At 42.0% G+C, this 24,843-nt stretch overlaps 1 protein-coding gene across 1 annotated transcript in view; it reads left to right on the top strand.

Annotated features, from left to right (window-relative positions):
- LOC111982478 (VPS10 domain-containing receptor SorCS1-like) overlaps window positions 1–24,843 on the top strand; it is a 167,617-nt gene that overhangs the window by 98,590 nt on the left and 44,184 nt on the right. The window contains 8 exon segments of the mRNA XM_024014047.2: window positions 3,525–3,683; window positions 11,479–11,552; window positions 15,165–15,229; window positions 16,204–16,322; window positions 16,655–16,744; window positions 18,827–19,006; window positions 22,887–23,033; window positions 24,074–24,176. Coding sequence (XP_023869815.1) covers window positions 3,525–3,683; window positions 11,479–11,552; window positions 15,165–15,229; window positions 16,204–16,322; window positions 16,655–16,744; window positions 18,827–19,006; window positions 22,887–23,033; window positions 24,074–24,176 — 937 coding nt within the window.

Here is a 24,843-nt window from a genome sequence, read left to right as displayed (position 1 = left end):
AAATATGTAAAAAGACAAGGTAAAGTTCAGAGAAAACATAAGTCTAAAGGCTTATCCATGTTAAGTGAAGACGAGTATTTAGATAAAAGTATAACTGCTGAATACTTGGCAACGTCATTGCCCTGTTTCCCGCTGATGATTAATGTCGTCTTATGAAGCAGAATATGGTATTCAACACAACTCCTACAGGATTCATTCCCTCGCTGCCACATCTGTCCAACTCTTCCCCTCATTTCTCTCTCATCTGAAGGTTATAAGTGGAACTAATCAGATACACAATCACATCCCCGAGAAGCTCACCAGAATCTTTATAATCCATTTCCACGTCGCACTAGGATATATCGATTTCCATATTCCAAAAACAAATTATTGAAATAAGTTGTTGTGAGTGTTCCCCGAATTGATGAAACCGCTTATAATCCTCCCTTCACAATAGCTGCATTAGCCTACATAGGGCTGTATCACAATAGCTGCATTAGCCTACATAGGCTAGGCTAGAATAGGGCTGTATCACAATAGCTGCATTAGCCTACATAGGCTAGGCTAGAATAGGGCTGTATCACAATAGCTGCATTAGCCTACATAGGCTAGGCTAGAATAGGGCTGTATCACAATAGGGTGTTGTTTCCATATTTATAGGGGCAGACAAAGTTTTAATAGTGCCCAGAGTTAAAACACTGTCTCTTACAAAGTGTTAATTGTGTATGGAATGTAAAAAGAAACCGTGTTGGCTGCTGCATTTGATATTTGATTGGATTGGTCAGCATGTGGATCACGTATGGCGCCACGCTAGCTAGCTCACTGTGATTGATGAACTTGTGTTTGGGGTCGGCCCACTATAGCTACCATTACCATGCATAGTTTGACAAATGACTTAGCAAGCTTGAGCAGGCGCGGCTGAGACTCTATGTTAAATAGCCAATGGTTCCTGCTGGAAGTGTATTGGGCATTTTAGCTCATGCCCCATTCCCAAATCCACCGCTATTGATGGTAATCAGGGAAACTTGTCAAATGGGGAAAAGCCGAGAAAGAGTGATAACTGATTGGAAAGACATCTGTCATGTGACACAGCGGAATCTAAAATCACCTTGGGTTGTTGGTTGAAGGTTGTGTCTCCCTACTCCGTTAGCCTTTTCTCTATCCTCTATAACCCAGTCAGCATGGTTCCATAGCGGTGTGATCCCTGCACGACTGGTGTCATTAATTACAATTTGCTAGCGTAATGTTATCAGTGGTCTGGCTCGGGAAGGGTGAAGTATAGAAATATGGTGGTGTGAGGAGACTCATAGACTTCAACGGTTTGACGGTTCCATAATGTCTTGACACTGAAACTGTGGCGGTTTCAGAGTCGTTGTCTGAAACTGTGGCGGTTTCAGAGTCGTTGTCTGAAACTGTGGAGGTTTCAGACTCGTTGTCTGACACTGAAATTGTGGGCACTACTGGATGGATGAGTTAGGATAATATGTGCCAATCAGTTCATGGTTTTATTAACACGCACACGCACACACACACACACACACACTCTCTACTTCCTTCCCACTGTGCTACTGATAAGGGGTTATGTAAGTGTTCAGGATGACTGATTCAATTACATTTGCTGCTGATTATATCTTTTGATATATGTGTTTTTTTTCTCACTTGGCACAATCACAGGGAAAAAATTGTGAACCTCCAAGAAAAGAACAAAGCTTGTGGGAAATTAGAGCTTTCAAAGCCTGACTGAACAGAGCGCAGGAGAGAGAGAGAGCAATCTGAATGCGTTACCCATACACACTCGCTACAAGATAGGCAAAAGGTGTTTTAAAAGACTGTCTCTACAGCAATAATTAGGATCTAGCAGAGCGGAACACAGGTTTATAATTGAGATATCTAACAAGCGGGAGATGACAGTGAGTCTAAAGACGGCAATTTAGAACCGCAAATTACGTACATTATATCTGTTATTAAATGTAGACTTTATAATCAAATCATATAATCCAATAATTATTTTATTTTTTCAATCATGCAACTTCAAACTCTCAAGCTGCCCATCACATGGATTCAGTGGCGGTCTGTGACGTTTAAGATGAGCATGGTCTTATTTCTGTTACCAGCTCAATGTAACATTGATAGGTTTAGGTTACTACATGAAACTCAAGTTTTCCCTATTCCCGTCACGAGGTTGCTACAATCTAACCTATGAATGAAAGTTTACAACTAATTTGCAAAGGTTGAGAGGACAATTTGAGTAATCAAGGTGACAGACAGTGACACATTCAATACTTTGCACACTCTGGGCTGTATCTAGTTGATCTAGGGTGTAATCATTAGTCCAGCAGTTGCAAACAAGAGTTTCTGTTTGACAAATTCAGGTATTTTTATCCCTGTTTATCCCTGTCACTTTCACAGCAGCCACATACACCTCCGCTCACATTTTCCCTTCGCTTGTGGACTTCAGTACACAACACATTAGCTGTCTGTGACCAGGCAAAAAAAACTTTCTAAGCCAAACCTTCATATCGTAACCGCTAACCGCGACACACGGCCTACATCATTGTCACCAGTCAACATGGTTACTAGAACTAACACATTAGTAAACCCGCTACAATCATGCAGTACAGTGTACAGTCAGCAAGCAGTGTAGCGGTTACACCGATGGGGCCTGGTAGCAAGACATTAATTAAACCAAAAGCTTACCTTGACTTGGAAGAGTTCCAGTGTTGGATAGCCATAGCCAGCTAGCTAACATAGCATCCCTCTCTGTTTGAGCTGGGTATTTGAGTAGGCTAAACTAGCTAGCTGCATTCCCTAGCTAAGTGAAAGTGGGAAAAAATACAACAAAATATAGTTCTCTCTCTCTTGCTTCTTCATTTTTAACAAAATTAATTTGTTAAACTGTTCAACTATTGGCTTTCTCTTTCTTTGAGTCTATTACTCACCACATTGTATGCACTGCCGTGCTAGCTAGCTGTAGCTTATGCTTTCAGTACTAGATTCATTCTCTGATCCTTTGATTGATTGGGTGGACATCATGTCGGTTCATGCTGCAAGAGCTCTGATAGGTTGGCGGACGTCCTCCGGAAGTTGTCACAATTACTGTGTAAGTCTATGGAAGGGGGTGATTTTGTATTGAAGTCGTTGTACCCAGAGGAGGACAGAAACTAGCTGTCCACTGAGTACACCATGGTGCTACCCTACAGAGTGCTGTTGAGGCTGCTGTASACCTTCATTGCAAAACAGTGTGTTTTAATAAATTATTTGGTGACGTGAATACATTTTGTATAGTTTTATCTAAAAAGGATAACTGTTTTAATGTTTCACTATTTTTTATGATATTTACTGAGTAGGATGGTCCTCCCCTTCCTCCTCTGAGGAGCCTCCACTGCATGGATTACCAAAATATATACCATTTAAATCGGAGTTATCTTTATCCAACTCATGATTGAAACCAAGCCTCACTCCCAAGCCAACTATAATATCTCCCAGTCTCCAGGACCAGCTCCCTGCATGGCTAGCTCTGATTCTATTTCTCTGCTCTCATTCAGATCATGCTTCTGACTGACCCGGAGGTGGAAAGCAGCCTGCTGATCAGCTCCGATGAGGGAGCCACCTATCAGAAGTACCGCCTCAGCTTCTACATCCTCAGCCTGCTCTTCCACCCCGAGCAGGAGGACTGGATCCTTGCCTACAGCCATGACCAGAAGGTAGGAGAGAGAACTGACTGACACACGACGACCACACACACTCACACACACACACACAGAGATCACTTAACTACTGTATCTGGTAGCTAGCTTAGTCTCTTTTTGTCATCAGAGGCTTTCTGTCTTTCGTCGCGTTTTGCCCTCTGTCAGACATCAAAACAAGACGAGCTGTTATGAATGAATGATTTTTTTGTGTTGTTTCGTGTCAAATCGCCAATTGGCAACCCATCCCTGATGGATTAATTGACACATAAACAAACATTACAATCATTCACTATGGTAATTAAATGATAATTCTTCTGAGTCAGGCGGTGGGGTGAGGGATGAGGTGGCATCAGTTGGGGCTAGTTACTCTGCAGTTGAGTGAGTCACGTTACCATGGCGAGAGAGAGAGAGACTTGATTAGCATATCTTGTGGATTGTCAGTGGATTAAACTTATGATAGCCCTCAACTAAGAACGTGAGTGGGTTTTAAACTATGAGGGTTGATGATTGTTGATTCTATTTAATATATTGGAGTTTAGATGAGTGGCAAAGTCAAGTGTCATAACTTACTCAACGATTTGCTTTATTTTAATAAATTGAGTTTCTGTGGCTGAGACTAGAGCCATATACTCTATACCCCTTATACTCCATATATAGTGTCATATACTCAATCTACTACATATTGCTGTATATGGAGCCATACTCATATATAGTGCCATACTGCACACTTAATATTCCCTCATATATTCCATATATAGTGCCATACACTCAATATACTCCATATTCTTCATAGAGTCCTACTGCATATGTGGCTCAGGTGGCCCTACATGAGGATTGTCCGGTGCAGTTTGGGGACTTTAGAGGACGAATCCCTAAGTCCCTTAAGCTCCTCGTCCGTTAAATGTAGGCCCGGCATTCCTTCCAATAACTTTAGGAGAAAGCAAAACCAACAGAGGTGAACCCAGATAAACAGTCATATGCACCTTAACAAAGGTTAAACGTGTATTATCTACCCTTAGACCGAGGGTTTGACTAATTCCTTTTCTCCATGACTCGGGGATTTGATATCCCCTACAGTATTTTCGGAAAAGGCATCTAAGGTATAAAAAAAATGTGGCGATGAATCATCAAGATTCTAGTCCAAGGGAATGAAGCGTTGGCGTTTTAAGAATAAATAACCGTCTAATATATGAGACGCTGTCTGATGATGGTAATTACTGATGAACTACTGAGGCAGGAGATGGTAATATGTAAAATATATATTCCAGACCTGCGATTTATAGCAATTTTGAGAATGACCATTACCATTAATAAATGCATTGCTTGCAGCCAGAGCAATTTGGGCCTAATGTTTCACATCTGATAAATAATGAATGTTTCTCTTTTCTTTCCTGAGGAGGTACTTAGTGTAACTTGGGAGGTGTTTGGCTGTAGTTATAAGATGCACCTGGCCATGCATATACTGTACATTAAAAACATCTACCTAATGTTGAGTTGAACCAACCCCCCCCCACCCCCCCCTGCCCCTTTGGTCCTCAGAACAGCCTCAATTCATCAGGGCATGGACTCTTCAAGGTGTCGAAACCGTTCCACAGGGATGCTTGCCCATGTTGACTCCAATGTTTCCCACAGTTGTGTCAAGTTGGCTGGATGTCCTTTGGGTGGTGGACCATTCTTGATACACACAGGGAACTGTTGAGCATGAAAAACCCAGCAGCATTGCCATTCTTGAGACAAACCGGTGCGCCTGGCATCTACGACCATACCCCATTCATAGGCACTTAAATCTTTTGTCTTGCCCATTCACCCTCTGAATGGCACACATGCACAATACATGTCTCAATTTTCTCATAGCTTAAAAATCCTTATTTTACCTGTCTCCTCCACTTCATCTACACTGATTGAAGTGGATTTAACAAGTGATATCAATGAGGGATCATAGTTTTTAACTGGATTCACCTGGTCAGTGCATGTCATGGAAAGAGTAGGTGTTCATAATGTTTCATACACTCAGTGTATACAGCATACAGGTTTAATATATGTGCGTACCTCTTGTTCTCTCTCTCATTCCTTCCCTCTCTCTCTTCCTCCTTTTCTCTCTATCTCAATCGCTCACTCTCCGTACCTACCCCCCTCTCTACTTACCTGACTACCCAGACTCCTTGCTCCAGCTAAATGCTACGCCACGCCCACGACCGTTAGTTTATTCTCCGCAATGAGTCTGAATCTGAGTACCTCCCAGACGATTTCTTGAATGCAAACAAATTCTATCCATTTTGATTGGATCCCAGAAACGGATGGGTCGGGCCAGAGCCAGAACACACGTGGGTGAAGCAGTGGGTTTGAAAACTGGCTTTGATAACCTGATTCGTTAGAAATGATCCAATCACTGATGACTCTGTTTTGTACAACACCCCTCATTTTGACATCACGACAAATAGCTTCAATGATGGCAGTCTCAGACGAGCAGCGGAGGAATTCAGTTTGAGTCGTCAGGCAACCTCTATACCTCCCTCCCTTCCTTCCTTCCTCACTCCCTCTCCCTTTCTCGCTAACTCCTGTCTTTCCCCTTTCCTTCATTTATCTTGCAGTGGTCCCTTAGAGCTATTCCTCCTCATTATTTGCATGTCTTAGATTGAGGGACTTCTAGAAAACACACACACACACACACACAACACACACACACACACACACACACACACACACACACACACACACACACACACACACACACACACACACACACACACACACACACACACACACACACACAGAGAGAGAGATAGATCACTTAACTACTGTATCTGGTAGCTAGCTACTGTCTCTTTTTGTCATCAGAGGCTTTCTGTCTTCTGTCGGTTTTGCCCTCTGTCAGACATCAAAACAAGGTGAGCTGTTATGAGTCAGGTGGAGGGTGAGAGTGAGGGGTGAGGCAGCATCAGGGGACAATTCTTTTCTGCCGGTGAGTGAGTGGCGTGACCATGGCGAGAGGCTATTGTCTGACTCATTACTCATATTCAGATATGACAAAGAGAGAGGGAGAAGGAGGGAGGAGGGGGAGGAGGGGGAGAGAGGGAGAAGGAGGGAGAGAGAGCGATTAGACGAGTTAGAGACCCGATTGGTGTCGGTGGATGTAAACTGAAAGTAGTCCTGAAGGTAGCCCTGAACTTTCCAGAAAGCGAGTAGCATTCACACAAAGTGGGTTGATGATTGTTGACATAGCGACACTAGACTGTGTAACATGTTTAAGTTCAACTGAGTGGCGAAGTCAAGTAGTCATAACTTACTCAAACTGATTTGCTCATACTTGAATAAATTCAGTTCTTGTGACTGAAACCAAAGCCATATATAGAGTCATATTCACCATATACAGTGCATTCAGAATGTATTCAGACTCCTTGACTTTTTCCACATTTTGTTACGTTACAGCCTTATTCTAAAATTGATTAAATAGTTCTTTTTCCTCATCAATCTACACACAATATCCCATAATGACAAAGAAAAACAGGTTTTTAGAAAATTTTGCAAATGTATTAAAAACRAACAACTGAAATATCACATTTACATAAGTATTCAGACCATTTACTCAGTACTTTGTTGAAGCACTTTTGGCAGCGATTACAGCCTTGATTCTTCTTGGGTATGACGCTACACGCTTGGCACACCTATATTTGGGGAGTTTTTCCCATTTTTCTCTGTAGAATCTCTCAAGCTCTGTAAGGTTGGATGGGGAGTGTTGCTGCATATCTATTTTCAGGTCTCTCCAGAGATGTTCGATAGGGTTCAAGTCCGGGCTCTGGCTGGGCCACTCAAGGACATTCAGAGACTTTCCCGAAGCCACTCCTGCGTTGTCTTGGCTGTGTGCGTCGGGTCGTTGTCCTGTTGGAAGGTGAACCTTCGCCACAGTCTGTGGTCCTGAGCGCTCTGGAGCAGGTTTTCATCAAGGATCTCTCTGTACTTTGCTCCGTTCATCTTTCCCTCGATCCTGACTAGTCTCCCAGTCCCTCTACGGTGAAGCATGGTGGTGGCAGCATCATGCTGTCAGGATGTTTTTCATCTTTGTCATTATGGGGTATTGTGTGTTGATTGATTGAGTGGGGGAAATTATTTTATCCATTTTAGAATAAGGCTGTAACGTAACAAAATGTGGAAAAAGGGAAACGGTCTGAATACTTTCCAAATGCACTGTATAGTTGCATACACTCAACATACTTCATATATTTCATAGAGTCCTATAGATGGCCCTACATGAGGACTTTCTTTTGCAGTATTTTTTTATTATTATTTTTTTTATTTTATTTTAATTTTACCGTTATTTTACCAGGTAARTTGACTGAGAACACGTTCTCATTTGCAGCAACGACCTGGGGAATAGTTACAGGGGAGAGGAGGGGGATGAATGAGCCAATTGTAAACTGGGGATTATTAGGTGACCATGATGGTTTGAGGGCCAGATGGGGACTTTTGAAGTCCCTTAAAAGGAAACTTCACAATTTTTCAACTTCATGAACATCACCTCCAGCACCACCCCAACATAGACATATGTGACAATTGTTTATTTCTATGTTTGGTAGTAAAAATAGATATAGGAAGACACGTGTTTCCAATGACATCATCGTTGTGCATCGTGTGATTTTGAGCAATTGTGCGTAGGCATTGCCAACTAATTGCCTACTAATTCTCTACTAATTGGTTGATGATGTCCTTGGAAAGACTCATCTTTCTCCATTGTTTTTACTACAAAACATAGAAACGGGCCATTTTCACATATGTTAATKTTGGGGTGGTGCTGGAGATGGTGAATATGAGGTAGATTTCCCTTTAAGCTCCTTGTCCGTTAAATGTAGGCCCGGCATTCCTTCCAATAACTTTAAGAGAAAGCAAAACCAACAGAGGTGAACCCAGATAAACAGTCATAAGCACCTTAACAAAGGCTAAACATGTATTAGATACCCTTAGACCGAGGGTTTGAATAATTCTCTTTCTCCATGACTCAGGGATTTGATATCCCCATTTAAGCTCGATGAATCAGACAAACATATAAACATTGTGCTTATAATTCATTGATATTGGAGTCTTAAGGGAATGAAGTGCATATTTGTATCGAATAAATGGTTATGGAATGGTTAATGAATAAATAATCCTCTAATACATGAGACACTGTCTTGTGATGGTAATTGTCGGTGAACTACTGAGACAAGAGAGAAGGTAATTATGCCAAAGATATATTCCAGACCTGCGATATATAGCCATTTTGAGAATGACCATTACCATTAATAAATGCCTTGCTTGCAGCCAGAGCCATTTGGGCCTAATGTTTCACATCTGATAAATAATAATATTCATTTTTCCAGCGGAGATACTTATTGTACTTCGGGAGGTTTTCAGCTGTTGTTATAGGATGCGCCTGGCCATGTGTATATATATATATATGCTAGGCTCTATACACTCACTCTCACTCTCACTCTCATTGTCACTCCTCCCCCCCTGCCTTTCCCATTCTCTTTATTTACTCTCTATGGTCCCTTGGAGCTATTCCTCCTTCCTCCTTGGCATTTCCTAGATTGGAGAACTGGCTCTCTAGCCAGTACTTATTTTAGTGTACAAATACCTCTCACTCTCCCTCCTCTCCAACTTGCCTGACTAAGTGCTAACACTGCATGTGTCTCAAATGGCACCCTATTCCCTATATGATGCACTACTTTTGACCAGATCCATATGGAGCCTGGTTAAAATTAGTGCACTAACTAGGGAATAGGGTGCAATTTGAGACACAACCTCAGTGTTGGGGGTTAGCTAATTAGTCAGAGTGATTTCCTGCCTCTCTACCCCTTCTTCTTGCATCTGTTTAATTCAACTCTGTTCCTTATGAAAGTCATAGCTCAGCTCAAATAAMAWTTTTCACATTTTCCACTGCCATGTTTTAACATAGAAATATATTGACCATGTTCTGTGGCCAGAATAGCATATGCTCAAAGGCAGATATTGTATAAGGCACAAATGGTATGGAAGGAACCGACTGTATAGTACATGCAGTACAGTACTGTACATACATAGTAACGTGTTCAACCTGACCTGATCTAATGTTATGACCTGGTTATGGAATGGTCAATGATGTTACAAATGGTATTAGTATGTGTTGACTACTGAAGACCCTTATGGTTGGCCTTCACTGGTGTTCTTTGAAGACCATTGTGTAAAGACCTTGTTAAAGACCTTACGTAATGGAACATCATTTCACTACAGTTCAAATGCCTGCAATTCAGCTTGGCTTTAATGGTGGTTCGGATTAGTTTAATTAAACATGATTATCAGTTGAATAACAAGAATTGTCAAGGGGATTATTTGAATGAAAATGTGCTGATATTGAGGYCTGTTAACTGAGGCCTTGACTTCACCCTTCAGGAAAATAAACAAATATTAACAAACAGTATCACCATTCAGTCGGCCGTTAATAAATGACTGTTTACATGTTATGCTTGATCGCTCACGTTTAAAATGGAAAAAGTCCACAAACACACACTAAAACAATTAAATAAAGTCTCATGCCTCGTTGACTTCTCTGCTGTAATCAGTAAACTAATACATAATTTGCCTTAGCTGTCGCAGGTGTTTTTGTAAAAAAAAAAGAAAAAGTAACACATCCAAACTTTCACAACTTKACCATTCTCACAAGGTTTGCGCCTCATTGGCTGGACAGCAAGTAAACAAATTAAGCTCAAAAAACAACAAACAAAACAAAGCCCAATATTGACATTATTCATGTATTTACCTTGGATACTTCACAGTAACCAGTTAGTAAGAAAAAATACTGACTCCAAAATAAATAGTGAAAAAAGAAGCAACCAAAAGGCATTTATTCCATGCTTATTCAGGATATTCAATTGTACCATGCTTCCTTCCCCAAATAAGCTTTCCTGTTTCTTGAAAGAATCCCCCCTCGGCTCAAACCATCTACCGATAGAGATTGCGCTATCTGTGTGTGTGTGTGTGTGCGAACCATCTCTGTGTAGCATCAAACCATCTACCGATAGAGATTGCGCTATCTGTGTGTGTGTGTGTGTGCGAACCATCTCTGTGTAGCAGCTCAGTAGAGATTGGGATATCTCAGCAACCTACCGAAGTGCTGACTAGCGAAACAATGCTCACATTGAGACCACCGGCTGTGCCGCGGCTTCCCTGCTAGGCCCCCTGCCATACACACACACACACACACACACACACACACACACACACACACACACACACACACACACACACACACACACACACACACACACACACATCAGCCCCCCCCCCCCCGCTGATCTCTAGCCTTGTTAGGAGTATGTAGCCATATCTCCAGTAATGAACATCACGCATAACACAATCCATTTTACAGCTTCATATTTAACCTGGGAATGTGTGTGGGGTTTTCACATGGAAAGAATGTGTGGAGAATTGACAGATCGTGTCCTCAGCTTCAGCCATGTTCTGGTGATTCTTCTGARGCACATTTCTGTTGCCCTCTTGTGCCATGTAGGTAACATAACTTCTCAAGAATGTAAATGAACTTGAGAGCAATTTTTCCTACGGAAGTAGAAGTAATTGCATTATTTGTGAAGTGAACAGGACTAATTATATAACGAGTTATGCTCATATTATATCACATTGACTGTAATGGGAAAATGCTAAACTATTTGAATTAAAGTAAACTATATCTGGACTGTCACTTAGATGTTTGTGTTGAATGTTTATTTTACAGTATTCATTTAATCTGTCTTGTCTGACTGAATACAGTATGTGACTCCCATCGGCTTTCTCCCCACAGCTGTACAGCTCGGTGGAGTTTGGAAGGAGGTGGCAACTTGTCCATGAGAGGGTGGCCCCCAATCGATTCTACTGGTAAGCACAGCAACCTATAACCTTCTTCCTGTCTTCCCTAATGTCAAGACTAACTATAAATTGACATCCTTTTTGGTCTTTGGAAGGAGATATGCCAGAGTGAATCCTCTTCTTTGCATTACATTATTGATGTGTCTGCGCCTGTGCTTTCTCAACATGAGATAGCAAGATACTGACACTCCAAAGAGGTTCAGACTTCTAACGAATGCAGCGGTCCATTAGGGCTTGTTAGTGAACTCACTGTGCTGAATGGTTCAGTGTTTGGAATGCAGCTAACGGTGTGGTCTTCATTTGGTTGAGCGTGGCTAGTGGACACGGGAATGTGAACAGACCGAGTAGTCAACACATGAGTGGGATTTTGGATGAGTTTTTTTTATTTCAGTCAGACCTGTTGGAGCTCTGGAGGGTCCTGTTCAATGTTATTCCTAAAGCAAGGTTATATCCAAGGTTTTGGAGTTACGTTTAGAATGTTAGTTGGAGGGAGTTAAATGGATTTGGATATGCATGAAATACCTTGTACAATTAAAGCTGCAAATATATATTTATTCTTCTTCTTTATGAACTTCTCCGTCATGGGATACAGCAGTCCTTGATTATACTTGATAATAAGAGCATTGTAGTTTGATTTGATCTTCTGTTTGAACCATATAGCCTTAGGTCTTTGAAAGTATGACCTTACTTGACTGTCAGTCAAATCCACCCCATGAGAATGCTCTTGTCTTCTATCTATATTCTGCTGGGATTTKATCTTCCTTCTACTGTTTCGTTTCTTGTTATCCTCCTCTGTTCTCCATCTGTTCTACTTCGTAGCTGGTCCCACGTCTGCCAGACATGAACTGTCAAATCCAGTCATTTTTAACACAACTGGCTTAAATCGGATGTATAAAAAAAGAAGCTTTTGTTGAGTAAATTCGGGAGAAACTGTCAGTGGTAACAAGCTAGGCAGTTCTGGGAAGAGGGTGCCTAGAGGGTTTGCTTCTGCACTCCTTGAGTGAGTGAGATTTATTTTTAGGACTGTGTGAACCCTGTTAATAAGGTTTTGGGAAACTTCCTTTCTGAATCAGACCATTGTAGTTGAAAAGAAAAGGCACAGTCGTGAGCAGGTTCACGTGTTTTGTCATGAATCTTGTTCTGGAGGCAGCTTTGCAGAGTGGTCGCTAGCACAGCCACAAGTTCATAAAATCTGATTTTAAACCTAACCCTAATCTTAATCACACTGCTAACCCTGATGCCTAACCCTAACATTAAATTAGACCAAAGAGCTAATAMATTTTTACAATATAGCCAATTTTGACTTTGCAGCTGGCCCATCAAGCAGAAATTGCTCAGTTCTGACTCGAGGACAGGACGCGTCCCAAAAAATGTCAACCTGCCAGTCGTGAGCAGATTTTCATCTAGAATCTGGATCACATCTAAAGATCACATCCTCTCTGGTTTTTTTTAAAATGTGAGGCAAGAGCTCCATCTCATGAAAATCCTTCTAATAATTTTTACCTGTTTAACTTCTCTAGGGTATGTGGGACGGTAGCGTCCCACCTCGTCAACAGCCAGTGAAACTGCAGGGCGCCAAATTCAAAACAACAGAAATCCCGTAATTTAAGTTCCTCAAACATACAAGTATTTTACACCATTTTAAAGCTACACTTGTTGTAAGCACACAAAACGATTATGTTAGGTATGAGCCAAGTCACAGAAAAAGACAGCCATTTTTCCAGCCAAAGAGAGTAGTAACAAAAAGCAGAAATAGAGATAAAATTAATCACTAACCTTTGATGATCTTCATCAGATGACACTCATAGGACTTCATGTTACACAATACATGTATGTTTTGTTCGGTAAAGTTCATATTTATATCCAAAAATCTGAGTTTAGGCGGGACGCTACTGTCTCACTTGGCACAAAGCCTGAGAAAATGCAGAGCGCCATATTCAAATTAATTACTATGAAAATTACTATAAAATCAAACTTTCATTAAATCACACATGAAAGATACCAAATTAAAGCTACACTGGTTGTGAATCCAGCCAACATGTCAGAATTCAAATAGGCTTTTCGGCGAAAGCCTACAATGCTATTTTCAGAGGATAGCACCATTGTAAACAAAGAGAGGTAAGCATATTCCAACCCTGCAGGCACGACACAAAACGCAGAAGTAAAAATATAATTCATGCCTTACTTTTGACGAGCTTCTGTTGTTGGCACTCCAATATGTCCCATAAACATCACAAATGGTCCTTTTGTTCGATTAAATCCGTCGATATATATCCAAAATGTACATTTATTTGGCGCGTTTGATCCAGAAAAACACAGGTTCCAACTTGCTCAAACGTGACGACAAAATATCTCAAAGGTTACCTGTAAACTTTGCCAAAAAATSTAAAACTACTTTTGTAATGCGCTTCAATCAAACAGGACACCTAGAGTGACTCGACTTCAAGATGGCCGTATTTCTTCATTACACAAAGGAATAACCTCAACCAATTTCTCTAGACTGTTGACATCCAGTGGAAGCYGTAGGAACTGCAAGCAGGTCGCTTAGAAATCTGGTTTCCCAATGAAACCTCAATGAAAAGAGAGTGACCTCAAAAAATAAAAAATCTGAATGGTTTGTCCTCGGGGTTTCGCCTGCTAAATAAGTTCTGTTATACTCACAGACATGATTCAAACAGTTTTATAAACTTAAGAGTGTTTTCTATCCAAATCTACTAATACTATGCATATCTTATCTTCTGTGGATGAGTAGCTGGCAGTTTAATTTGGGTATGCTTTTCATCCAAACGTGAAAATGCTGCCCCCTACTCTAGAGAAGTTAAACCACTAGTCACAAGGGAGACAACATCACAGCTAATCACATGTCAAATCATTATTACTGCCCCTTACATCTTCCCACATTGTAGATGCTGTAGATTCAAACTCACCACTAGTACARTCTATGAGAATTGAAATAGGTGAGCTTAAAGAATGGTTGTTCACCCTTAGTTTTTAAACTGAAGAGAGAATGAGGGAGAAAGGTAAATAGGTCAGTCTCCAGAGATTATGCGTTTTATCTAGGAAATCACCAATACTGCCAAAAAGTGCCATAATTAAGACCGGGGGGTGGGCTCTGTGCGTGATCTCATCTCCCTTTGTGTGCTGTCTCCTTTGCTCTATGAAGATATCCCTCTGATTTCCTTTTAGTAAATATATCAGGCCTGTAATGATTTTGTGCAACTGCACCGTGTCTGCGGGCGTTCTGAGCAAGCAAATCAATTACTTTCCCTCTTGCTAATGTCAGAATATGTTCTCCATCAATCTGTCAGGAAAGTAAGGGCAGTTTGGTACGGTTTGGCCTTGAACACGGTAACATCACACGCAACACCTGAGGTAGTTTTCCTTTTTACCTCAATGAACAACCTTTTGAGGTGTTCCTCAGGGTTATAGCCTGGGGCCCTTGAAGTTTCTGGCAATCGTCATTCTGGTTGTCATTTCCCCTCAGTGTTCTAAATTTATCTGACAAGCAATCTCAGGGATAAGAAGGTAAGTATAAGCTCGGTAGCATCAGTGAAATCATTCTGTCCTTCCTTGCTAAAGAATAGTGATGTACCTGAAAGAAATTTGTCTTCTCCCCCGCAGGTCGAAAACGGGTTTAGACAAAGAACCGGGCTTAATTCACCTGGAAACCATCATCTCTGAAGGACGTGAGTAATTCAATTTTCAGAGTTCCTGCTCTGTTCCTCAATTTTCCGGTGTCTCTACTATACCATGAGCCTTGAACTAAAGTGGAAAGGGATTGAGAGGGTATGTAGGGCTACGGGCCACACGATTGAAGGCGCCGGGGACGCACAATGACGATTGAGAAAAGTAATGCATATATTAGAATGCTTTAAAACCAGAGTGATCCCGATACTCAACATTCTGAATGTCAATGGAATGGATGGAAACACAATGGCCACCTGTCCGTGTTATGGCACGGACAGAATTCATTTGAATGGATCTACCTGATACAGTGACGCAATACGCATGATACAATACCAATTCACAATTTATGTTTTTCTACTCTGTCATGAACATATTATATTTACCATATATCCTAACATCAAAAGGTTGAGACAGATATGGAGGTAACACATGACATACACACCTCATAGTTAATCTACGCCATTGTACTGGAGATACATCTCTCAAAACTTAAGGGGTATTCTTCCCGGCTCTCAACTAACTCAATAGACAAAAATAGAAGCTCCCCTCTAATCCCTGACAGAAAGCAAACAACCACCCTTTTGGCCGTGGTGGCAGAATCACCCCAAGTTAGCAGCCGCCACAGATACAGACACCCTTGTGACAGCGCAAGCTTTTCCCCAGTATGGCCATCACCATTGATCACGCGGCTCGCTGTGTAAACCAGACAACATAGTTAGCTGAAGCCTAACACACAGGGACAGCCAGTCCCACACCTCTCTCCCCACCTCACACTGCGATAGAGGGGAAAGAAAGCAATTGGCCTCCCTGGTCCACCCTCCACTTTCCCCTCGCTTTTCGCTCACCACTTTATTGACACAATTAATGTGAGACACCTGATGGAAGGCTAGCTCGCTGTGAAGGCTGCCTGTCCCCCATTGGCTATTATGATCATTGATTCAATGGCTGCGGCTTCTTCTCTCCGTGTGTGCAGAGGCGCTGTACGTCACCTGCAAGCTGCAGAACTGCACCGAGGCCAATAAGGGCAAGCCGTTCCCTGGCTACATTGACCCCAATTCCCTTGTGGTGCAAGACGAGTATGTGTTTGTCCAGGTAGGTAATTGCCCATATCTGACGTGAACCGGAAGATAGAAGGACATGAACCAGAACAGAGCTGTGTGTGTAAGAGAACATGTAGTAGGATTATCAGAAATGTTGAGATCATATCAGTATGTATATTGCGTGAATATTTGCCATTGGGATTGATGTGTTATACTGCTTGAATGTGAACGAACATTGGTATGTGTGTGAGAGAGAACATGTTATACGTTTATTGGAAATGTATTATAACAGATTATATTAATCAGGGCTTTAGTATGTAGTATGCTTTGATGGGTCGTATTTCTTGAGTGTGTTTTTTCATTCAATGGTTTCATGACCTGCAGGTGTCAACTGGTGGGCGTCCAATCTACTACGTGTCAGCCAAGCGGGAAGTCTTCACACCCATGAAGCTACCCAAGTACACTTTGCCTAAGGTATAACCCACAGACCCACATGGTCATACAATGGTTGATCAACATTCCAGGATAGGAGCAGGACGGAAGACTGAGTAGGGAGTACAGAAGCAGGAAGACAGAGTAGAGGGTGCAGAAGTGTCTAGGGCTCATGCCGGGAACAAACCGGGACCCCTGCTGCAGGAGGAAGTATATGGTTCCGGAAGCGAGAGTGTTACCCACTCGACCAGACTCCGGTCCAGTGGTTATATATCTATGATTCAACCTACCTTAAATGCATCAAAAGAATAACCTCTATGGGAATTCAAACCTAAGCCATCATGAGACCAATACTGGAAACAACACAGGTAGCTTTCTATCCAGCATCTCTTTGTTATTTATGAGTGAACTGAGGCCAAAACCAACTGCCGTTATTTCTGGCATTGTTATTCAATGCAGCTATATGCTTGTGGTCTCTCTTGTGGCCTTCCCGCCTCTCCATTGACAATTAAACATGTTTTATTCAATCAAGTCATGGGCCATCCTAGTCTTTCTCTCGCTCTCACTCTCTCACTCTCTCGCTCTCACTCTCTTGCTCTCTCTCTCTCTTTCTCTCTTTCTCTCTACACACTGAGGTGTGCAGGCGCAGTCAGAGGTAGATGAAATTCACTAGTGAGAACAGCTTGTGTCCCTCTGTGTTAGTGCGGGCCGACAAGCACACAATTCAAGTTAATAAGTGTAATATCCTCCTCGCTGGAGTTACGTTGGTGAGAATGAGGTCGGATACTGATTTATTCTTATGATTAAACCCAGCGGGGGTGGGATGGGTAAATTGGGTAGACGGAGGTTCTCGAAAGGCCACTGTAATACACCCGTTGACATATTATTATTAACAGGCGTTGATTGTGGGTACATGGAAATCAAAGCTGATTCAAAGTGTCAATTTTTAAGGTTAATCAAGGGAGAGGTTAGATTCGATTGTAATTTATGTTATTTGCTTGTGATTATGCGCTGGATTAATTACAATGCATTCTAAATAAACTCTCATCTCCATTGGGGAGCTACGGTAGTTAGAGATAGTACCAAATCAACATTGTATTTAATCAGATCACTTCCATTGTACTATACTTCTGAAGCAGTAGATAGTTTTTCTGTTACCTTACTGGTGAAAAGGAGGGGGAAGCTATACATTTTGAGAGTTACATACTGCATCACCTCTGTTAATTTGATAATTACATGGGGATTTTAAAATTGGAGGTTCGAGTTTGAGTCTGTGTTGCTTGATACTCTCTTCATTAAGTTGTTCATTCCAGTGTAATTCCGCTGTAATTACTATTGTGTAATTATTCTATTGTGTAAGTGAAATTACAGTTGGCCTGCATGGCATTAATTAAATCTGATTGTTTCACCAATGCAATCTATTTGAAATGGTTAGCTACCAACTAATTATTGAATTGTAATGAAACAAAATCGCTGTAAAAATGATTAATTTAAATGTTCAATTAACTTAGTGCACCAAACATTGCGTTGCCCTCAGAACAGCCTCAATTCGTCGTGGCATGGACTCTACAAGGTGTCAAAAGCRTTCCACAGGGATACCAGCCCATGTTGACTCCAATGATTCCCACAGTTGTGTCAAGTTGGCTGGATATCCTTTGGATGGTGGACCATTCTTGATACACACAGGAAACTGTCGAGCGTGAAAAGCTCAGCAGCGTTGGAATTCTTGACACAAACCGGTGCGCCTGGCACCTACTACCATACCCCATTCAAAGGCACAAATCTTTTGTTTTGCCCATTCACCCTCTGAATGGCAAGAATACACAATACTTGTCTCAATTTTCTCAATGCTTAAAAATAATTTTATAACCTGTCTCCTCCCCTTCCTCTACACTGATTGAAGTGGATTTAACAAGTGACATCAATAAGGGATCATAGTTTTCACCTGATCAGTCTATGTCATGGAAAGAGCAGGTATTCCTGATGTTTTGTACACTCAGTGTGTATTAGTCTGTAATTAATTACAGCTTAAAAATGTATGTATTTGTTCCAATTTCATGATAAAGTATACAGTATATGCAACTTAATGTCAAATGTAACCTGCTGACATTCTTTCTCTGCTAGGATCTGCATGTGATCAGTACGGATGAGAACCGGGTGGTTGCGGCGGTGCAGGAGTGGAACCAGAACGACACCTACAACCTGTACGTGTCAGAGACTGGAGGGGTCTTCTACACCCTGGCCCTGGAGAATGTAGTCAGCAGCATGGGGCACGAGGGCAACGTCATGATAGACCTGTATGAGGTAAATACTGTATACAGCGTCATGATAGGCCTCTATGAGGTAAATACTGTATACAACGTCATGATAGGCCTGTATGAGGTAAATACTGTATACAACGTCATGATAGGCCTTTATGAGGTAAATATACAACGTCATGATAGACCTCCTGTACATGTACAAAGTAAATATACTGGAGATAAGGTAGATGCACCTGTATGTGTTCCTGAGGCTGGTCTAGTGGGTAACACTGCTGCCTGCAACACATATACGTAATCCTGGCTCCACGGCTTCTCTGAATCTTCCTCCCTCTCTGTCTCTGCTCATCTCTACCTATCCCTGTCTCAATAAAATAAAAATACTGTGAATAATATATATATATATATAAACTCAGCAAAAAAAGAAACGTCCCTTTTTCAGGACCCTGTCTTTCAAAGATAATTTGTAAAAATCCAAATAACTTCAAAGATCTTCATTGTAAAGCGTTTAAACACTGTTTCCCATGCTTGTTCAATGAACCATAAACAATTAATGAACATGCCCCTGTGGAACGGTCGTTAAGACACTAACAGCTTACAGACGGTAGGCACATTAAGGTCACAGTTATGAAAACGTAGGACACTAAAGAGGCCTTTCTCCTGACTCTGAAAAACACCCAAAGAAAGATGCCCAGGGTCCCTGCTCATCTGCGTGAACGTGCCTTAGGCATGCTGCAAGGAGGCATAAGGACTGCAGATGTGGCCAGGGCAATAAATTGCAATGTCCGTACTGTGAGACGCCTAAGACAGCGCTACAGGGAGACAGGACGGACAAGCTGATCATCCTCGCAGTGGCAGACCACGTGTAAAAAACACCTGCACAGGATCGGTACATCTGAACATCACACCTGCGGAAGACAGACAGGATGGCAAATAACTGCCCGAGTTCACCAAGAACGCACATTCCTCCATCAGTGCTCAGACTGTCCGCAATAGGCTTAGGAGCTGGACTGGAGGGCTTGTAGGCCTGTTGTAAGGCAGGTCCTCACCAGACATCACCGGCAACAACGTCACCTATGGGCACAAACCACCGTTGCTGACCAGACAGGATTAGGCACAAAGTGCTCCTTCACTGACGAGTCCGGTTTGTCTCACGCAGAGGGTGATGGTCGGTTTGCGTTTATCGTCAGAAGACATGAGCGTTACACTGAGGTCCTGTACTCTGGAGCGGATCGATTTGAGTGGAGGGTCCGTCATGGTCTGGTGCGGTGTGTCACAGCATCATCGACTGAGCTTGTTGTCTTCGCAGGCAAAATCTCAACGCTCGTGCGTTACAGGAAGAACATCCTCCTCCCTCATGTCGTACCTTCCGCGAGGCTCATCCTGACATGACCCTCCAGCAATACAATGCCCACCAGCAACTGCTCATCTGTGCGTATTTTCCTGCAAGACAGGAATGTCAGTGTTCTGCCAGCCAGACAGAAGAGCCCGGATCTCAATCCCATTGAGGCACGTTGGCGACTGTTGATCGGAGGGAGGCATAGGGCCATTCCCCAGAAATGTCAGCGAGAACTTGGCAGGTGCTGGTGGAAGAGTGGGGTAACATCTACACGCACAGAACTGCAAATCTGGTGCAGTCCATGAGGAGGAGATGCAGCTATACTTAATGCAGCTGTGGCCACACCAGATACTGACTTACTTTTGATGTTGACGCCCCCTTGTTCAGGGACACATTATTCATTTCTGTTAGTCACATGTCTGTGGAACTTGTTCAGTTTATGTCTCAGGTTTGAATCTTGTTTATTGTTCAAAACAAATTTACACGTAAGTTTGCGAAACATGAACGCACGTGACATGTGCTAGAGGACGTTTCTTTTTTGCCTGAGTTGCGTATATATATATATGTATACAGTGAATATACTGTAAACAAGGCAGGAGTGTGGTGAAGGAGCATGCTTAATGTCATGATTGATCTGTAAATACACTGGAGAAATTGTTAATACATATACAGGGTTCACAATGCACAAGGGTGGCATGTAATGTTAGGAACAGAGATGGTTTGAGCGAGAGTGTAACCTTGAGATACCAATTGCCTTCATCTTTCCTGAGACCGGAAGTGAATTGTTTTCTCTGGAGCTATGCTCTGGAACACCTATACCACATACTCTAGTGGTACAGAATATAGGCCCAGGCCTATAGCAGGCTTTGAAGTGTGGCGTCCCTGTGGGGCCATGATATCGAATGCAGCCAGAGTTGGCAGAAGTACAAACTATACAGTTAAGGTGTTCGACCCCCAAGCACTTTGATGTATTGAATGATTTCCAATCACACAGTTGACAGATGGAATGAATATATCACTGATAATAACCGTCAAACATAGCCTCGTTTAAATGCAATCTTCCCAAATAGACCTATTCTTTCTCTATATTACCTACTCCAGTACTATTAGATTATATTGACTAGCGATCAATGTGGGAGAGTTTAAGAACCAGGAGGTGTAGAGAATAAAGTAATCTCCTGTCACTTTTGGAAGTAAACCGAGTTGCTGTTCCATTTTCAAAGGCGCTTTGGAATGAACACAGAACTGCTGACGCGCAYCTTATTTTCTTTGAGTAACTGCAGACATTAGCTTACATACCTGATACAAACGTGGGGCCCGCTGTACACCAGATTKCCAGGGAAGAAAATATCAGCTCCATGGAAAATTAAATAATTAAGCTGTTGATGATATACCAGCCGCGTCTAAGCCCCTCATTTGGCCTTGCGATCGGCGATAGAATCAAATCCAGTCCCTTGATTGGGGTCGGGGACCCGAAACACAGCATATGCTAAAATCTGAGCTCCAGGCGAGACTGAAGTATCTGTCAATTATTGACGAGAAGGGAGTGCTTGGCAGATGCATGTGAGGACTTCAACTCAATTTCATATTCAGAGTTATTTCCCAAGCCCCCAAGTCCGATTAACTTAGGACACACGTATCTTACTACATACAGAGTCTAGTCTAGACGATAAATCGCTTCTTACTTATTTTGTAATAAATAGCTTTTAGCGAGATGTTATCATGCTTTTATGGTTATAGGATGTGTGTGTGTATCGCCAGAGGGGATCTACTGTAATGTGCATCATAATATAGTGTGCTCTGCTTAATGCAGGAGATATGATTGTGATACAGATGTCGGATCTTAATTTGTTTTCTCTTTTGTTGCTGAGAATTTTCCTGCACTGCAGAAAATGCAGATGAGCTTTGTGATTTACATAAATTAACTGAAAACCTGCACTAACACACGGTTACGTAGTCCACTTTTTCGCCAGCTAATAGCCTAACCACTGATCAAGCAACATTGTGGACTAAATGTTAAAATCCTGTGGCTGCAGGATTATTTTACCTTGACAATATAGGTCTAATTAAGATCCTACATCTGTATCACAATCATATCTCCTGCATTAAGCAGAGCACAATATATTATGATGCATATTACAGTAGATCCCCTCTGGCGATACACACAAACATCCTATAGCCATAAAAACGTGATAACATCTCGCTAAACACCATATAATATATGTTTGTATTACAAGATAAGTAAGACGTGATTTATCGTCTAGACTCTATGAAAATGTGTAATATGCGTAATAATATATAGGTATTTTTATCTCTCATCCATTATCTTGATGAGACAGCCTGGTCTCGTATTTTGTTCATAACAAACTTACATTTTGCACTTTTTATGTTAATAAAAGACCAAAAAATAACATAAGATCACTTTTAGTGTAGAACAATGTGTCTGACCATTTCCCTAGAAATAGGTCTAGAACCTTCCTTGAAGTAACCACTCATCATTAGACCAGCTATAATTTGGTGCTGATAGCAGGATATAATAGAAGAATTACATCTTCCAAACATGTTTTCCCTAATCTCTATCTCCTAGGTGGCGGGTATAAAAGGGATGTTCCTCGCCAACAAGAAGATGGACAACGTGGTGAAGACTTACATCACCTACAACAGAGGGAGAGACTGGAGGCTACTGCAGGCTCCCACTGCTGACCTGAGGGGCAACAGCATCCGCTGTGAACTAGTGAGGACACACAAAAACACAGATTCACACACACCACACAAACAGATGCACGCACGTACCAAACACGCACACATGTCATAACACTGTTGGACTTGTCAACGGGGCCTTGTCAGAAGTTGACTGAGCCGGGCCGTTGCCGCGGTGCTGAGGTGGTGAGGGAAGGGGGATAGAGCTCTGAAAGAGCACTGCTCGTCAAAGCTGAGCGCTCCGGAGGTTGTGCAGCGGAGGAAGCTAGCGGAGCTGAAAGGTCAGCCATTTTGATTTTGATCCAGTCCAATAAACTGATCTCACGTTTAGAGCTGGAGATGTGTCAGAAAGAGAGAGACAAACTATGCCCTTCTTTTCTTTGTTTCTCCACAAACGTGGGTGTTGATTGTTCATGCTAGCTAATAGCTACTTTCAATGGCCAAAGTTGAGACCTTTGCTGTATTGTTTGTGGATATCAACTCTATTGGGGTTCTTTCTAATAGTTAAGTGTGCTGGCCGTCTAAAAGGCTCAAAGTAACACAGATATGCTTTAATGGTCAGCGTTATTACAGTGTGTATTATAGATACAGGTCCCACTCAGCCAAGGGGTAGAGCATAGCCCCTTTTTAGCTTCCTTAATACACCCCAAAATAATTACCCTTTGATAAAGTAATTAGTGATTCAATAGCGCACCTCGCCTTCACCCAGTATGATGCAGTCATTTGTCAGAAAATGTCAGCATTTTAATAAACCTCTAAACACACACAACACACACGCTCGCACTACTGGCATTTGCAGTGTCCTAATGAGAATTGTGTAGCTAAAGGTTATTCCAATCAAAACTAATGGTCAAATGAGCCAATGGGGAGTAGTGTTTGTGTGAGGATTTATGATGGGGGGGGGGTTGTGTGTGTTCCTGTATGTGTCAATAAATCCCACCTCGATTTGCTTGGGGGTCTTCTCTGATGAGTGTTTGTGTTGACATACAGTTAAGTCTATTCTGTTGACAGATCTCCCCCCCCCCCGTTTGTTAATGAGTCAGGCTAACTGTTCTGTTTGTCCTTCCTCCCCAGCCATACTGTTCCCTACACCTCCACCTACATGTGTCGGCCAACCCCTACACGTCGGGGAATATCGAGAGCAAGGACTCTGCCCCGGGGATCATTGTGGCCTCAGGTAGGTGAACATGGGATTTCATTTAAAGTGACAGTGTGGATTTTTAAAGTTACGTTTATTTGCGAAAATTTTGTGAAGCTCAGATACTTGAGGTGTTTCTTTTGACTTTATGAGTTGAGTTTAGACAATTTACATACCTTATCGTTCCGGGAAGAACATATAGGCCTGTGTTAAAGTTTTCAAAACCAGGCAGTTATACAACTCAGGGGCTTCATTCACGTTGCAAATATATCTGGATTTAAATGATGTACTCAGCCCAAAGCACTTCTTGAAAAGTTTCTGATCCGGCATACTTTAGGACGGCCATGCATACTATTTGTTGTGGACCCATACTGACGTCCCCGCTCTGTCACCACTGTGCGTTGTACACAGATAGATTTACTAGCTAAGTGCTACACTTGGGAATTCTAGAGTGGGACAGCATCTTCAGAGTGCCTGCTGTTTCTCTTAAGTGCCTTTTCTTATTCTCCTCCAGTCACTGCCTGACTAGCGCCCTTCTATTGTCTTTTATATTGCCTGAAAGTTTCTGATCAGCATACTTTAGGACGGCCATGCATAATATTTGTTGTTGGCCCGTACTGACATCCCCGCGCTGTCACCACTGTGCGTTGTATACAGATGGATTTACTAGCTAAGTGCTACACTTGGAATTCTAGAGTGGGACTGC

The sequence above is a fragment of the Salvelinus sp. IW2-2015 genome, linkage group LG21, assembly GCF_002910315.2.
Source record: "Salvelinus sp. IW2-2015 linkage group LG21, ASM291031v2, whole genome shotgun sequence".
Classification (NCBI taxonomy): domain Eukaryota; kingdom Metazoa; phylum Chordata; class Actinopteri; order Salmoniformes; family Salmonidae; genus Salvelinus; species Salvelinus sp. IW2-2015.
The sequence above is the reverse complement of the archived record's forward strand: the minus strand, read 5'-3'. Positions and strand labels throughout refer to the sequence as shown.